The sequence below is a fragment of the Mobula birostris genome, chromosome 5 (genome assembly GCF_030028105.1).
Source record: "Mobula birostris isolate sMobBir1 chromosome 5, sMobBir1.hap1, whole genome shotgun sequence".
In the NCBI taxonomy this organism is placed as follows: Eukaryota; Metazoa; Chordata; class Chondrichthyes; order Myliobatiformes; family Myliobatidae; genus Mobula; species Mobula birostris.
Genome location: NC_092374.1, coordinates 169,778,290 through 169,796,066, shown reverse-complemented (window position 1 = coordinate 169,796,066; position 17,777 = coordinate 169,778,290). Strand labels below are relative to the sequence as shown.

General features: G+C 43.3%; 1 protein-coding gene across 1 annotated transcript; it reads left to right on the top strand.

Annotated features, from left to right (window-relative positions):
- The first annotated feature begins 4,421 nt into the window (after positions 1-4,421).
- LOC140197362 (G-protein coupled receptor 183-like) lies at positions 4,422-13,238 on the top strand. The gene is made up of 2 exons (XM_072257316.1): positions 4,422-4,534; positions 10,946-13,238. Exon 2 carries the CDS (start codon positions 10,971-10,973, stop codon positions 12,027-12,029), a length of 1,059 nt encoding a protein of 352 aa, XP_072113417.1. The 5' UTR covers positions 4,422-4,534; positions 10,946-10,970; the 3' UTR covers positions 12,030-13,238.
- Positions 13,239-17,777: the final 4,539 nt, after the last annotated feature.

Sequence of the window (17,777 nt, the reverse complement as noted above, 5' to 3'; positions counted from 1 at the left end):
AGGTTTTATGGAAGACCAACAGTTGCCCATGCTGCAAGTCTCCCCTCTCCACGACACCAATGTTGTCCAAGGGAAGGGCATTAGGACCCATACAGCTTGGCACCAGTGTCGTCGCAGAGCAATGTGTGGTTAAGTGCCTTGCTCAAGGACACAACACATTTCCTCGGCTGGGGCTTGAACTCACAACCTTCAGGTTGCTAGTTCAATGCCTTAACCACTTGGCCACATGCCACACAATAATACTAAAGAACATGCACTTAAGATGAAAATGGGAAAAGATGTGTGGGCAAGATTTTTTACGTAGAGAGTGGTGGGTGCCTGGAACAGGGTGGTGGTGGAAGCCGATATGACAGTGGTGTTTAACAGGCTGTTAAATAGACACATGAATATGCAGGGGATGGTGGATTATGGGTCACGGGAAGGCAGAAAAGCTTTAGTTTAATATAGCATGGTGTTCGGTGCAAACATTGTGGGCTAAAGGGCTTATTCCTGCACTACACTGTGCTTTGTTGTATGCTTCTCAGGTGTGACACAGCCTCAGTTATGAAAGAGAAAGCTTATCTGTCCAATTAACTGAAGTCTTTCACAAACCTTTAATCTTTCTCTGGTGGATAACAAGTTGCAGGATGTGGTGAGTTGGAGGCTCTAGTACAAGACATTTTCCAGATTCTACTAATGCAGAAGGTGCATTTAGTAGGAATTCTATGAGCAATGGGAGGGAAGCCTCCCATTCCTTACCACTCTTTCTGGTGTTTTCCTGATTATTTCTGAGCAAGTTTTGCTCCAAAGTTCAATCACTGCTTCTTAAAAACAATCTGATCACTTATCTCACTGTCATCTGCAAGAGCATGCTGTACACAAGCTTGGCAGCTGCTCTTCTTGCATTAATGACTGGAGGAAAACTTCAATAAGAACTTGTTTCATTACAAAACAATTTCAGACATCCTGGGCATACGAACATGTTTTACTGAGAACTTTTCTGAGATGGCAACGCAGAGAGAGGTCATGCAAACATTTATAATACACATTCTCATCTTCCCATTTTCACACTCTTCCCAATCCACAATCTTAATGGAATTCTTCCTTTTCACCTCTGCTTGGGAATGGGATGAATTGAAACATTGGATAAAAAATAAAGCTGTTGGAAATTTTACGCTAAAGCAGAAACCATGGGAAATACTCAGCAGGGCAGACAGGATCTGTAGAGGGAGAACCAGAGCTAATATTTCAGGACATCAGAACTGAGAAAAAGAGAAACAAAAGTTAGTTTTAAGTTGCAGTGAATGTGGAGAGAGGGAGAGGTAGAAAGGACAAAGGAATATTGGTGCAACTGGAAAACGTGTGTAAGGAGGTTCTATTTGTTACCAGATATATGATCTATTGAATAATCAATTACATATCCACCAGATCACTGATAGGATGATTTCACAGATCTAAGTGAAGTTCAGCTATTAAGAACCTCTGGTTCATATGATCTTCAAGGTGTTGATTCACACTATCATTTAAGCCAGTGAGCCTGAAAGCATTGTAGGGCTCATAGAATCTATTTTATAGCAAAATGGTCGATTTACTCAGCAGTGCTCTAGAGCAATGATCCAAAGACTCTAGAACATGTTATAAACAGTACAGAGTCTATTTAAACAGTATACAACATCAAACAGTTGACAGACACTAATTAAATTGTACACCATTGCAAACAGTTGATAGAATCTATTTAAACATGACACCACAGCAAACAGTCTACAGAATCTATTTAAACATGACACTACAGCAAACAGTCTACAGAATCTATTTAAATATGACACCACAGCAAACAGTCTACAGAATCTATTTAAACACGACACCACAGCAAACAGTCTACAGAATCTACTTAAACACGACACCACAGCAAACAGTCTACAGGATCTATTTAAACACGACACCACAGCAAATAGTCTACAGAATCTATTTAAATATGACACCACAGCAAACAGTCTACAGGATCTATTTAAACACGACACTACAGCAAACAGTCTACAGAATCTATTTAAACACGACACTACAGCAAACAGTCTACAGGATCTATTTAAACACGACACTACAGCAAACAGTCTACAGAATCTATTTAAATATGACACTACAGCAAACAGTCTACAGAATCTACTTAAGCAGTATTCCACAGCAAACGGTCTACAGAATCTATTTAAATATGACACCATAGCAAACAGTCTACAGGATCTATTTAAACACGACACCACAGCAAACAGTCCACAGACACTATTCAAACAGTATAAAAACAGCCAACAGTCTGCAGAATCTATTTAAGCACAACATCACAGTAAATAGTCTACAGAATCTACTTAAGCAGTATTCCACAGCAAAAGGTCTACAGAATCTAGTTAACTATGACAGCACTGTAAATAGTCTACAGAATGTATTTAAACACGACACCACAGCAAACAGTCTACAGAATCTATTTAAACACTACACCACAGCAAACAGTCTACACAGAATCTAGTTAAAAATGACACCACAGCAAACAGTCTACAGAATCTATTTAAACACGACACCACAGCAAACGGTCCATAGAATGTATTTAAACATGACATCACAGCAAACAGTCTACAGAATCTATTTAAACACGACACCACAGCAAACAGTCTACAGAATCTATTTAAACACGACACCACAGCAAACAGTCTACAGAATATATTTAAACATGACACCACAGCAAAATCTACAGAATCTATTTAAGCACGACACCACAGCAAACAGTCCGTAGAATGTATTTAAACATGACACCACAGCAAACAGTCTACAGAACCTATTTAAACACGACACCACAGCAAACAGTCCATAGAATGTATTTAAACACGACACCACAGCAAACAGTCTACAGAATCTATTTAAACATGACATCACAGCAAACAGTCTATAGAATCTATTTAAACAGTATATCACAGCAAACAGTCTGCAGATTCTATTTCATCACTATGCATTACCTACAGAACACATTACAAACAGTACACAGGATCTATTTAAATAGCAAGCCGCTACAAATGGTCTACAGGCTCTATTTTAACAGTACACCAGTTCAAACAGTTGACAGTGTCAGAGAAAAATAGAGTCTAGTAATACCTAACAACTTCTCTCAAATGGAACAGAATGGTTTCTCTATCAAATTTCTGTGAAAGGAGAATAATTATGCAATGCAAATCACTTGCATAAAATTAACTGGAGAAAATTACAGCACCCCTGGAAGGCAATTATGAAGAAATCATCTCAATCTCCTGTCGTAGCAGTCTCCTCAAATGCACTGAAAAAAGTTGGATCCAAATTCAACCTTAATAAGATCAAGGAAATGCCCATTTTAACCCTTTAATTTTTTTAGCCAGAGGGTGGTGAATCTATGGCATTTGTTGCCACGGGCAGCAGTGGAGGCCAAGTCATTGGGTGTATTTAAGGCAGAGACTGATAGGTATCTGAGTAGCCAGGGCATCAAAGGTTATGGTGAGAAGGCAGGGGATTGGGACTAAATGGGAGAATGGATCAGCTCATGATAAAATGGCGGAGCAGACTCGATGGGCCGAATGGCCGACTTCTGCTCCTTTGTCTTATGGTCTTATGGTCTTATGAATGTTATATGCAGCAGCAGACTGATAACATTTTAGATTTCATTTTGACTTTGTGAAAATAACGTTTACTTTGGATATAGGTCACACTTTTTCATTATGATAAAACGTCTGTGTAAATGCAAATTAGTGAGTTTGCTACATCCAATATAGTTAAATTAATGCAATGACTTACATATTTTACAAGGTTTGACAAGCTGGATGCAGGGAGGATAATTCCTGAGGCCGAGGAGTCTAGGACCAGGGATCTCAGGATAAGGGTTAGGCTACGCCTTCACACAGAGGGTGGAGAATCTTTGGAATTCTCTGCTCTGAAGGTTGAGGAAGCTCAGATATGGTTTGTTCTAAACAGAGATGGGTGGATTTCTGTATAATAAAAAAGACTTATGGAGATATTGTGGGAAAAGGTGTTGAGGTAGATGAGCCATGACATCTAATGGAGGACAGAAATTTTGGAGGAGCCATTTGGCCTAATCCTGCTGCTTCACTCTGGGTTCTTGTGTTCTGTTCTGATATCTGTACAAATAAAGGGCACACATTAGCAGTCACAGAAAAATTCCAGTGCAGATCATTGAAACAATTACAACGAGGGTGAAAAAGCACTGGTGTTCAAATAAGGTCAGACTGATGAAAAGATAGAGAGAATTAAATGAATTTTGAGTCAAATATGATCTTATCTGTAGCACGTTAGAATTGAGTCTGTGGATTCTGATTGGTACATTGAACTTGTGCTGCTCCAGCACAGAAACCAAATCATACAAAGAGGTTGAACTGATTGCAATGTTAGAAGAGAGAAGCTTCAGACCTTGTTCACCCTCGTTGTCATCTGTGGCATCCAAACCCCTCACCGCTCAGCATTGGCATCATTTTGCTGCCAGCTATTCCAAGTCTTAAAGCAGCGCGGTAAAGAGTTCTGTACAGAGGTGAGAATTTATGTGGTTAATTATGGCTAAAGGTGTTACTTCTGTTATACGCTTCTTGTTGGTTTCCTCAGACACCACACATCTGAGGTACTGAATGCAAATCTGGTCAACAAAGCTTTGTAATAGCTTTAGAAGGACCAGAGGTGTGAAAAATAAGGAGGAGGGTAACGTCAAGAGTGAAAATTACTGGAGATTTATTTTTGGACTTGGAGCAGTTTGAGCTGAGATGTGACCTACAGGAGGTTTGATTGGGTAGACACGACATGCCTGAGTTCAAACGTAGATGTCTTCGACTTTAGATAACAATTGTTAATAATTTTTCCAGAAAATTCACTGCTTTCCATTGAGAGTAAGGAGACTGTGGATCTCATTTTCAGGGGAGGTGAAGAGCAGAGAGGGGCTTAAGGGGGATGCTGGATAAACACACAAAGGAGAGAGGGTCAGATGGAGATGGGATGGGGAAAGATGCAGGGTGAGGCGGGGGGAAGGGGGGAAGGACTGAGCAAGGAGCTGGGACCTTTCTTTTATTTTATACTGTTTATTGTGAATGGAATCTTGCCTGACCCCTTCTGGATTATGCATGGCAAGTGGGCAGAGACATTTACAAGCCCGATGGGTGTTCAGCCGTCAGAAGGCGCACGTGGTTTAGATCGTGCCGGTGAGCAGTGTGTGTGCTTGGGTAAAAGAGACCAACATGAGCTGAGAGAAGGGCTGGAAGACAAGCCCCAAGTGGGTGGATGGGAAGAGGCGGTGATGCATTGTCAGCAATTTAAAAGTGTGATATTTCTGTACGATGTGCAGTAATGTTCTGACTGATGAATTGTAAGGATTCATTCTGAACTGATACACTTTGGCAAAATCCTCACAGTCTTTCCTCTCCTACTCTCCGTGATTCTCCCCAGACCCAAAGCTACTTTCTCCCCCTATTTGACCCTCACTGCTTTTCGCTTGCCAAGACACCAGAAATCCTGTACCCCACCACCCCTCTAAACACATCTAAACCCACCTCTTTGGTCACGCCTAGTTTGGAGTTCATTTATGATTTCTGGGTACAGGAGTTGAGGCATCATGTTACAGCTGGTCAGAGCACACTTGAGGTACTGTGGCTGTGCCATAGAAAGGATGTGATTAAGCTAGAGAGGGTACTGAAAAGATTCATGTTGCCTGGACTAGGGGGCTAATGTTATAAGGAGAGACTGGACAGACTGGAGCTATTTTACCTGGAGCAAAGGAGGCTGGGGAGGATACATTACAGAGGTTTATTAAACCATGAAGAGCATTGATAGAGTAGATAGTTTAAAGGGTAGCGAGTTTAAAACTAGAACATAGGTTTAAGGTGCAGGGAAAGATTTAAAAGCGTGCTGAGGGGCAAGCTTTTAACACAGAGGGTGGTGGGCATATGTCAGAGGTGGGTACTAATACAGTATTTAAAATATATTTGGGATAGATGCATAGATAGGAGAGGACTAAAGGGATATGGGCTAAACACATAAAAATGGGAACTTTCTGGTGCTGTATTATCCAGAGTTCAAACACCATCCATCTACATGAATCGTACACAATTCAGTTAATTATCTGCTCTGCACTGGTGAGACATAATCCCTTTGCTAGATAGTCTCTATTCCCTCTATGTATATCTACTGAGACACACTTCCCTATTCTGTACTATTGTATACAGGCTAATTAGGGTTAGTTGATCTGGGAATAACACGTTGAAATTGTACAATATTTTTATGCATTGTGTAGAAAATATTAATAGTTATAAAAAAGATTCATGTCGCAATTTTCATGATTACAGCTGATGAAATATTTTAAAGCTCTTTACAGCTGATGGGATATTTTAGAAATGCAATCGCTATTGGGATGTTGGAACCACGGTATCCAGTTTGTGCACAGGAAGCTCCCACGAACAGCAGAGATAATGATCAGAATCCATGATGTTGCTACTTGGATAAATATTGAGCCAGGCTCCAGAAAGGATTCCAGAACTTTATCACATGATTATTTACAATTACCTGAGCCTAAATTTTCTCAATTTGGCATCTCATCCAAGGACAACCCTCTTAAGGTGCAGCTTTGCCTCAGGAATATCAGCCTAGATTATGTGCTCACATTGTTGACTCTACAACTTTCAGTCTGAGTGGTGAAAAAGCAAGTGAGATAGCCATGACTCTTCATGATACCTGTATCATACAATGATATGAGTATTGTAGAGTCCAGCTGTAGCAGCACACTCAGACTGACAATCATTATTTGCAATAAAAACTGGTTTAGGAGTCAGAGAACAGTGACATAGAATGATTTGTTGTCTTTTACAAGTTCAAGTACATTTATCATCAAAAAATGTATAAATTATACAATCTTGAGGTTTGCTTGCTCACAGGTAGCCACAGAGCAAGAAACCTGAAAGAACCCAATGAAAGAAAAAAAAGAATAAAAATAAATCACCAACACCCGATGTGCAAGAGAAAGAAAAAAAAAACAAATCATGCAAACAATTGAAGCAAACAGCAACATTCCGAACCAGATTGAGTCCTCAGATCCAAAATGAGCTGCTTGATATAAAAAGAATATAATGCATTTTCCCATGGATCAGTCATCTGGCAACTTCAGAAAGCCCGAGTTTGATGCAGATGTCTGTCAACCAGTCAACTAACTAGATAAGAGATCCCAAGCATGAACTCAAGCATCTCAATCACACAAGAAAAATGAAGTCAAAGAGCATGGAGTCATTCAGCATGGAAAGAGGCTCTTCAGGCCAACTTGTCCATGGTGACCACTGAGCTAGTCCTATCTGCCCTTATTTGGATCACAGCCCTCCAAACCCTCCTATCCATGTACTTGATGGATATACATATGTCCTGGAGCCTCCCATCTTGCAATGGAATTCTCAGCTATACGTCTCAGCTGACTTCCACTGATCTCAGAAACATTACATTCCTCTCTATATCTTCTTTTTTCCAGAGGGGTTGTTATCGACTGTTACCTGACTGGATTAGTGCCATCTTTTCAATTCTGTTAACTCTGCATCAAGTCATAAATTTGTAAGATGCTTTAAATATTCTCCTTTAAAGCAAAAGAAAATTTAAGTAGCATAAAATTTCTCCGCACTGCACTAAATAGTCACTTGACAGATTCTTGACATTGCATTCAGTTCAACATGGACTCCAGGTTGTGTGATCACTCTATGTCCTCACACAAACCCCTCCTTTACCTGAGCACAGACTCTGCACCACCAGTAATTGCTTCCTGTTCAGCAATTTGTAGAAGGCTTTCTAATGATCCAAAAACTGTTGCTGACAGGTACTACTTTAACTACTTTCTAAAACTGTAGGAGATAGCATAAGTGTTAAAATTCTAAATTGTACCTTATCTAGTTTTCAGAACGAGAACATACTCACACCACCTTCAGAACTGACTAAATCCTTGCTAGCATTACACTTCATTTAAGTGGCACCTGTGTGACCATTTCTCCCTGTGGAAGCCTTATGAATTATCTTAAGTCAGTTCTCTTTGGTAATTGCTCACTGCCATTAGGAAGAATTTTCCATATTTAATCTATTCAATTTTATGAACCTCATTATTAAACATCCCCTTATCAAGAACATAAGAAAATAGGAAGAGGAGGAGGCCACTCAGCCCCTCAAGCCTGCCACTACCATTCAATATGATCGTGGATGATCAACACTGACCTCAATTTCTCCTCTATTTCAGGTTCCCATAACCCTCAGCTCCTTTAAAATATTTATCTCTCTCCACCATAAGTATATTTAATAATCTGATCTCCACCACCTTCAGGAGCAGAAGGAGGACATTTCTGTACACCTCAGGTTTTCATTATTTTGCAATTATTTCTCTTGCCGATGACCTTCCCATGAGTGGAAGCAGTTCTACAGCTTTCAACGTTTAAAGTAAATTAATTATCAATGTACGTATGTGTCACCAATGGTGAAGAAAAGAAAGCTGAGACGGTATGGCCATGTAACAAGATCCAGTGGCCTTGCAAACACCGTTCTACAAGGAATTGTGGAGGGGAAAAGAAGGAGAGGTAGAGAGAGGAAAAGATGGAGGGACAACATTAAAGAATGGACAGGGAAAACACTTGCGGTGACCCAGGCTCTGGCACACAACTGTGACAGATGGAACAGACTGGTGCAAAGCTTGTCATGACAGCACCCCGACGACTCCACCAGGAGTTAAGGGCGCAAGGAAGGAAGGATATGTGTCACCATATACAATCCTGAGATTCATTTTCTTGTGGGCATACGTAGCAAATCCAAGAAGCACAATAGAATCAATGAGCCACACCCAACAGGATGGACAAACAACCAATGTGCAAAAGACAACAAACTGCAAAGACAAGAGGGAAAAAAAAGCAATAAATGTCAGTTTTAATAAATCTTATCTTGTCAAGTGTCATTACAATCTTATAATTTTCAGCACGGCCACCCCCCCCCCCCTTAACTTCAAGGAATACGACTCAAATCATTCTGCCTCTCTTGACAGGACAACTCTCTCATCCCAGGAGTTAGCCTGGTGAATCTCCTTTGGCCTCTCACATGTTACTCTGTTTTTATCTGGGTAAGGTACTCAAAACTGTGCAACTATATAAGAAAACCCTCCGATTTATTCAACACCTTTGTAATAAAGGCCAACGTGCATTTGCCTTCTTAACTACTTTTTGGACATGTCTTCTAACGTTTTGTGATTTCTGCATAAGATCTCTTCGAACTTCACTCATTTGCAGTCTCTTTCCACCTAATCTGTCTTTTGGTTCCATTTACCCAAGTGTAGGACCTCATATTTTCCCCTATTTAATTTTTCTTGGCAGATTTTCACCCATTCACCCTACCTCCCAGTACAGAATGACCAGTCCTCTTTACAATATCTCTTCTCACCTATTTTCAGACCCTTGGCAAAATGGCAAATTTGGAAACCTTCCACTTTATTCCCTCTCCCAGGTCATTAAAGTAAGTAATAAACAGTTGAAAGTCATGAATCAGTGCTGGAGAAATGCATTTGTTATATCCGTCCTGAAAAAGACCCATTCATTTTGCAGAGGGCTTTTTTTTCAGACTGTTAGCCTGCGACCGGTGGTGTGCTGCAGGGAACTGGTGGTGGCCCCCTCTCTAGTTTGACATTTACATTAATGATTTGGATGAGAATGTAGATGGCATGGTTAGGAAGTTGGTCGATAACACCAAAATCAAGACAGTGAAGATGGTTGTCTAAGCTTACAACAGGTTTGAGATCAATTGGGCAAGTGGGCTGAGGGATGGCAAATGGGATTTAACATGAACAAGTGCAAAGTGTTACATTTTTGGAAGTTAAAACAAGGCAGGACTTACATAGTAAATGGAAGAGGAATAGAGTGTTGTGGAACAGAAAGAGCTAAGGGTATAAGAACATGGTTCATTGAAAGTGTTGACAGAGTTGGAAAGGGTGGCAAAGGAGGTGCTTGGCACACGACTTCGTTGATCAAGGTATTGAGTACAAGGGTTGGGATGTTATGTTACAAGACATTGGTGAGACCACACTTGGAGTACTGTGTGCAGTTTTGTTCACCCAGCTATAGGAAGGATGTCACTAGACTGGAAAGGGTGCAGAAAAGAATTCCTGGACTGGAATAGTTCCTAGTTATAAGGAGAGGCTGAAAAGACTGGGTCTTTTTTTCCCTGAAGCATAAAAGACTGGCGGGTGGTCTGTTAGGGGTTTATAAAATTATGAGGGGCATAGAAAGGGTGAATTATCACTGACCTTTTCCAAGAAAGGGGAGTTTAGTACATCAGCAAGGTTAAATTTGAAGGGGCAAGTATTTCAGAGGGTGGTGGGTAGATGGAATGAGCTGCCCGAGGAAATGGTAAGAGCGGATACAACTGCTATGTTTAAAGGGTATTTAGACAGGTACCTGGATAGGAAAAGCTTAGAGGGACGTAAGCAGGCATATGGGACTAGCCCAGGTGGGCATCTGGTTAGCTTTGATGAGTTGGGCTGAGGGGCTGTTTCCATGCTGAAAAACTCTACCCCAACTCCCTGTTTTCTATGTGACAACTAGTTTTTAATCCATGTCAAAGTACCTTTGGACATAGTTTGTACACAGGTTCTTATGTGGCACTTTGTAAAATGCCTTTTGGAAATCTAAAAGCACTGCAGGTTTCTCTCCATCTCACATCTTCATAGAGTGAACCTTCTCTAAAGTTAGAATAATTGCTGTTTCTCTCCTGTGCAGAGAACAGCCTTCCCTGCTGTAGCTCCTAAGGATACTGCACTAAATTTCCTTTCAACTCTCATCAATCTCTTGAGCTTGTCTTCTGCCTCTTGAAAGCCCAGGTCATAAAAAAATAAGCTTCTCAAGTTTTGGGTCCTTAGTGAGGAGAGATCATGATGACATTCATTTTGTTTCTTTCACAGAAGAACCACGGCAGTTTAGGGCCAAATGGATTCTGCTCCTTTCAGCAATAACTTCACCAATGCGACCTGTGATGTGTACATACACTTCAAGGCAGCGAAAATAATCTTCACTTTGTTTTACGTCATTGTTTTCATGGTTGGCTTATCAGGAAACATATTAGCCCTGTATATAACTATCCAGAAACATCCAAAGATCAACTCGACCACGCTTTATTTAATCCACCTTGCAGTCTCCGATGCCCTGTTTACACTCGCTCTACCATCTCGGATTGTCTACATAGTCCGAGGGTTTGACTGGCCTCTGGGCGAGGGGCCATGCCGGATTTTTGCAGTTCTCTTCTACATCAATACATATGCCAGCATCAATTTCATGACGTGGTTGAGCATTGACCGCTACATTGCCATGGTGCACCCTCTTCGGTTTGCCAGGTTCCGCAAGGTCCAAAATGTCAAGTATATCTGTGCCGCCGTCTGGGTGTTTGTCTTCCTCCAGACTTCTCCCCTGCTCTTCATCTCGATGACAAAAGAGAACAAAGGCTTGATAACCTGCATGGAGTACCCAAACTTTGAACGCAATCCCAACCTGCCCAAGATACTGCTCGGTGCCTGTCTCCTGGGCTACTGCCTGCCAGTGGCGATCATTATCTTCTGCTACTTTCGAGTCAACGTGAAACTCTGCAGGATTGCGAGGGAGAACCCTTTGACTGAGAAGCTAGGTAGGAACAAGAAAGCCATCACCGTGATTCTGATAGTTCTGTTGGCACTCCTGGTCTGCTTTACACCGTATCACATCACCATCATCCAGTACATGATCAGGAAGCTGCTGTCACCACAGAATTGCTGGCAACAGCAGGCCTTCAAAACAAGCCTGCAGGTCTCTGTTTGCTTCATGAACCTCAACTGCTGCATCGATCCACTCATCTATTTCTTTGCGTTCAAGGGCTACAAGAAGAAGGTTCTGGAAATAATAAGACGCCACATTACGCTGCCTGCATTCCCATCCTCCAAGACCATCTCGGAGAACAACAGCACTCATGCCACCGTGAGTCAGATCCAAGGCTCAGGATCGGGATCTGCAAACTGACATTTGCCCAGAGTTAACCCCCAGAATATCACCCCTGGGTCAAGGGTGGCAAAGCTGACACTGTAGCTCACTCCTCTCCAGGTGCATGGACAGGCATCTCAGGACACCTTGCTTCACACGATGAAAGATGAGACTGAATGTATTATTCTTCCCCTCAAATCTTGGGTGCATGTCATCCCACATACTCCTAACCCCCTCCCTCCCATGCACTCTGCTGAAAGGTTCAGTGGGAAGGAGATGTCCTGAGTCAGGAGGTTGAATCTCTACTCCTGTAGTCCAAACACAAACTTAGGTTTAGGGGCAGTGCCAAGGGAAGGCCACAAGGGAGAATCACACTGCTGGTGTCAGGAGGCCAGAACTGAGGAGAACAATACTGAAAGAGTACTTCAGTGCAGGAGGGGGAGTACTGAGGGTATGTCAGGCTGATGGAGGGACCATACCGAGGGAATAACACTCTACAGGAGGGGTGCTACGAGAGAGAATCACAATGTAGGACGGGCAGTCCTGAGGGCGTGTCACACTGTGGGAAGTTTAGTTCTGAGGGAGTTCTACACTGTGGGAGGGGTGGTACTGAGTGAGCCTCACTCTGTGGGAGCGGCAATACTGAGGGAACGCCACACCATGAGAGGGCCGGTACTGTGGGAATGGTGGGATTGAATGAGTGTTACACTATGGAGGGAGAGTACTGAGGGAGTGTTACACTGTGGGATGTGAGTAGTACTGAGGGAGTGTTGCACTGTGGGTGGGGTAATACTGAGGAAGTGTCAATTGTGGTTTCTAGGATTTCTGACAGCTCCTCACACTGGTTCTGTTCTGAGACCTCACGCAGCCATTCCTCCTGGTTACCATAAATTTGTCAGTGTTGGATTTAAGATCACCAGATGATCGGAGGTGTTTTCTGAATCTCTGACTGCAGAAGTGTTACTGAAGTTATCCCAGGCAGCCCAGCTCCCAGATACATACAGTTAGTGAATCCTCTCTCCAGACCTTAGTGTGGGCCCTTAGAGTAAACCGTTCCCACCATGGTATCAGCCTTCACCTCCCATTGGTAAAATATGATGGACTGACTTGTGTATTTAATTGTCAATGTCTGTTCTCCCTGTGTGCAGTATTTTGTTGCTATTGCTGTGTTACTGATTAATAGAACATCTGTTGCTCATTTTTATCTTAAATATGTGTATTGAAGGCTGTGTCTCATGTAAGAAGTAGTGGAAATTTTTGTAGATTGATATGGGACAAATGTAACATTCAAATTATAAACATTTCAGTTCATAAGACGTGAACAGAAGTGGCTTGTGATTGTAAATGCAGTGTCAGCACGTTGTATGCAGGCTTTATCTATGACATAATCACTGCTGATGTTTGTTTCTGGGTACACTAACCGCCACACCTTGAGTGCAGTTCTGCAAAAATATCCTTCTTCTCATTGTACAAGAGTTGGAGGATTACACTGTGTATCTGTTAGCAAATTGGAAGATGTCATTTAAGTGATGCAGGAGGGACACTGGAAATTTTGTCAGCCTTTTTCCCAGCTCCCGCTCTCCTCTTCATGCTGTTGAGGGATGCGAGCTTCACTGTCAAGGCCAGCACTAGTTGCCCATCCACAACTGCACTTCAGAGGCTGGGCTTGAGCTGAATTCTAGAACCACTGCAGTCCGCCCTGCATAGACGCTCCGCAGTGCCTTGGGGAAGGAGTTTTCTGGGTTCGTAAGAAACCATAAGATATAGCAGCAAAAGTAGGCCATTTGATATAAGCTTTGACACCATTACTAATCAAGATCTTAGTCATAGTCATAGTCATACTTCATTGATCCCAAGGGAAATTGGTTTTCATTATAGTTGCGCCAACCAAGAATAGAGTATAAATATAGCAATATAAAGCCATAAATAATTAAATAGTAATATGTAAATTATGCCAGGAAATAAGTCTAGGACCAGCCTATTGGCTCAGGGTGTCTGACCCTCCAAGGGAGGAGTTGTAAGGTTTGATGGCCACAGGCAGGCATGACTTCCTATGACGCTCTGTGTTGCATCTTGGTGGAATGAGTCTCTGGCTGAATGTACTCCTGTGCCCAACCAGTCCATTATGTAGTGGATGGGAGACATTGTCCAAGATGGCATGCAACTTGGACAGCATCCTCTTTTCAGACACCACCGTCAGAGAGTCCAGTTCCATCCCCACAACATCACTGGCCTTACGAATGAGTTTGTTGATTCTGTTGGTGTCTGCTACCCTCAGCCTGCTGCCCCAGCACACAAGAGCAAACATGATAGCACTGGCCACCACAGACTCGTAGAACATCCTCAGCATCGTCTGACAGATGTTAAAGGACCACAGTCTCCTCAGGAAATAGAGACGGCTCTGACCCTTCTTGTAGACAGCCTCAGTGTTCTTTGACCAGTCCAGTTTATTGTCAATTCGTATCCCCAGGTATTTGTAATCCTCCACCATGTCCCTGGATGGAAACAGGGGTCACCGGTACCTTAGCCCTCCTCAGGTCTACCACCAGCTCCTTAGTCTTTTCAACATTAAGCTGCAGATAATTCTGCTCATGCCATGTGACAAAGTTTCCTTCCGTAGCCCTGTACTCAGCCTCATGCATCCAACTATGGCAGAGTCATCAAAAAACTTCTGAAGATGACAAGACTCCGTGCAGTAGTTGAAGTCCAAGTTGTAAATGGTGCCTCCACTTTAAATCTACCCATTGACCTGGCCTCCACAGCCATCTGTGGCAGATTTCCACAGATCCACCAGCCTCTTTGATCCAGTGACGACGGAGAGCTGGTAATCTAATTCCACGTCAGACTTGCAGGCGATGAATACCCATGTGCTGGCTGCCCTTCTGTTCTTGGCAGTAGAGCTTATGCCCCTGGGACCTGCAGTTGAAGAAGCTCTGGTGCGTAACTGAAATGAAGGGAGAAACTGGTTCAGATGCTGGAGTCTTCAACATCGAGTACAGATTCCCTGGAGTCCCACGACTTCATTCCTCTCCTCCCTCAGCCAGAATCCCTGCGCGTGCACAATGAACAATACCCGGAAGAAGTAGCAGGGACACTCATGGACTCTGGGTGGGGACCTTAGTGACCATCGGCTAGAGTGCATTGGTAGCTGGTCAAGACCTGAAGGACACAAGGGGTTAAACTGGCTCTGTGGCAGGTAATGAGTGAACCAGCACTAGAGGTAAACCTATATGCTGACGTATGTGTGACCTGTATCGGTCCGCAATGGTACTTGCAAAAGCAGCCACCGTACAGTTCTTGTGGACACATTGAGGACATCACATTTGAAGACAGGAAGATTGTGTCTCATGGAGCAGCTGCAGAATAGGTCTGGTTATTCAGACCTGTGTGTCTTCGAGATGCTGTGGACCTTTGCCAGCAGCAGAAATGCACAACATCTCAGTCTGAAACTTCATGGCCTGGTATACCTTTTCCTTCTGTCAAGCAGGAGATCAAGCCTGGTTCATTGAGTGAGGAAGGACACCAGACATACCTAAAGATGAGGAATTAACACATGCTCTCAACAGCTAGATAGTACAGCAGCATTAAGAAATCCCATGACCAATGAATGAGATCAAGGGTCTGCCATTCTGCTACACCTGCTTATCAATGGTGGTGGACAGTTAAAGGTGTTGTTGGAGGAATCGCCAAGAACATCTCCATTTTCAGTGATGGTGGAGAGGTTGATGCATTGGTTGTTTATCCTGAGCTTCTCAGAGACTGATTGACCTACTCCTGAGACTTCCGCTGTCAGGGAAGCCCATCCCTAGTCATTTTGATTCACTCCACAAAAAGAGAAAGACTTTGTGATCAGACATTTGGCTATTAAAACACTGCTGTCTACCTGCCCTGTGGAATATTGAACACAAATAATCTGCTGGAGGAACTCAGTGGGTCAAGAAGATCTGTTGGGGGGAAAGGAACTGTCAGTGTTTCAGGTTGAAGCCCTGCCCCCAGTCGAGATGCAGGGTCTTGAACTGGAACATTGATAGGTAATTACTCCCTCCCCCTGCAGTTGCTACTTGACCTCTAGTAGATTGCACGTTGCTCCAATTTCCAACATCTGCAGTCTCTTGTGTCTCCAATTTAGAATGTTGCCCAGGTAGGCTCCTGGTATCCATGGGCCTTTGCAGTGCCTCGGAGCGCAGTCCGGAGTATGAATGGACCTTCTCCTCTTCCCTGGACATGTGCAGCTCCAACACCATCCAAGACCAAAGTAGAGCACTTGATGTGTTTCCTAGCCGTTTTCCTAATGTTTATCATTCTCTGTATCACTGGCTGCAGTGAGCACTGTCCATGGAATGCGCTGTGGTTACTCACCAAGCCTGAAGTCTTCACCTCACCACCACCCGCATCTTCCCCTCCAAGCTGCAAACCAGCGTTGTTTGGGCAGGTTGCATTGGCCCTTCATTGTTGCCAGGTCTAAATCCAGGAACTCACTCTTGGAGCATCTTCTCCACCGCAGCGAAGACAGCTCACCCTACCCTCTCCAGCGAAATTAGGGGTGGCCATCGCACCCTGGCTGGGGATTCTGGCCAAGCCAGGCATGTGTTCTACAGTTGTGGGAAGAGTACTCTCATAGGTGGGGAACGTCCAGAGGTTTCTGAAGAACAGTTGGTGTAGGAGGCAGATTCCTTAAGCGTAAAGCACAAGGCAGAAAGCTCTCAGGGATACAAGGGCACGAGTTCCCTCCACTGGAGACAAATGCCCGCAAAAGCCACCCCGACCACTATTCAAGGGGTTCCCATTCTGCTGGTTGGGCCGCTGTTGGTTTTGGTTTGCACACATTTCTGGTTGTTCTGACATTACATAAACAAATCTGTAATGCAAAACAACTGCTCTGTCTGTTTTATAAGTGCAGATCTTGTGTAAGAAATGTTTTACGTGCCAGCAACTGTGACCTCTGGTAGAGGTTTTACCTGCCAGGAAATCGTGCTCAGCATTTTAACCCTGTGTGGGAGACATCTCTCCATCATATTTTGTGCTGGTGATGATGTCACCAGTGTGTCAACTGCTCGTCTCTGACACACTTGTCGAAACTGGATCGCGACCTCACGGTTATCACTTCTCAGTTGCAGTAGGACAGGGGCAAGTCACAGAACACGCTGGGGCTGGGTCTTGAATTTGAATGAAAAGCTTTCAGCTGGGGCTCCAGACTTCATGGAACTGGAGATTGTTAACTCAGTCCAGTCCACCACGCAGACAAACCTCCAATCTACTGACTTTGGCTATGTTTCCTGCTTCCCTGGGAAAGTTGTCTCTGTAATCAGAGATCCCCTCTTGTCCTGGTCATTCTCTCTTCTTCCCTCTGTCAGGCAGAAGATACCAAAACTTGAGAACACGCACCACCAGGTGCACTCTCTCTGTAACTGCAACACTTATTCTGCATTGTTTTCTGTTTACTACCTTGGTGTACTTACATATGGCACAATCTGCTGGATGGCACAGAAACAGAAGCTTTTCACATGTGATGGTATAAACCAATACCAATGCCAAACCTAAACAGATTCCTCCACATTCATATACAGGAACTGAATGGCAACACCAATAAGGACCACAGTGCATCTATATGACCCCAAATGGTTGCTGTGACAACAGTCCGACTGGATTTCTGTCCCCGAATTCCCTTCATCCAGGTTCCCACCAGCCCAGGTTCCATCACCCTTCTTGCAACCCTTGTTAACTCACATGGAGTACTGTACTGATATTAACAGTGCCAATCTTTCTCTCAGCCAGCAAGATGGGAAT

What these genes read in the sequence shown, in the direction of transcription:
- LOC140197362 (XM_072257316.1), top strand. Translation starts at nt 10,971, where the DNA reads ATGGATTCTGCTCCTTTCAGCAATAACTTCACCAATGCGACCTGTGAT.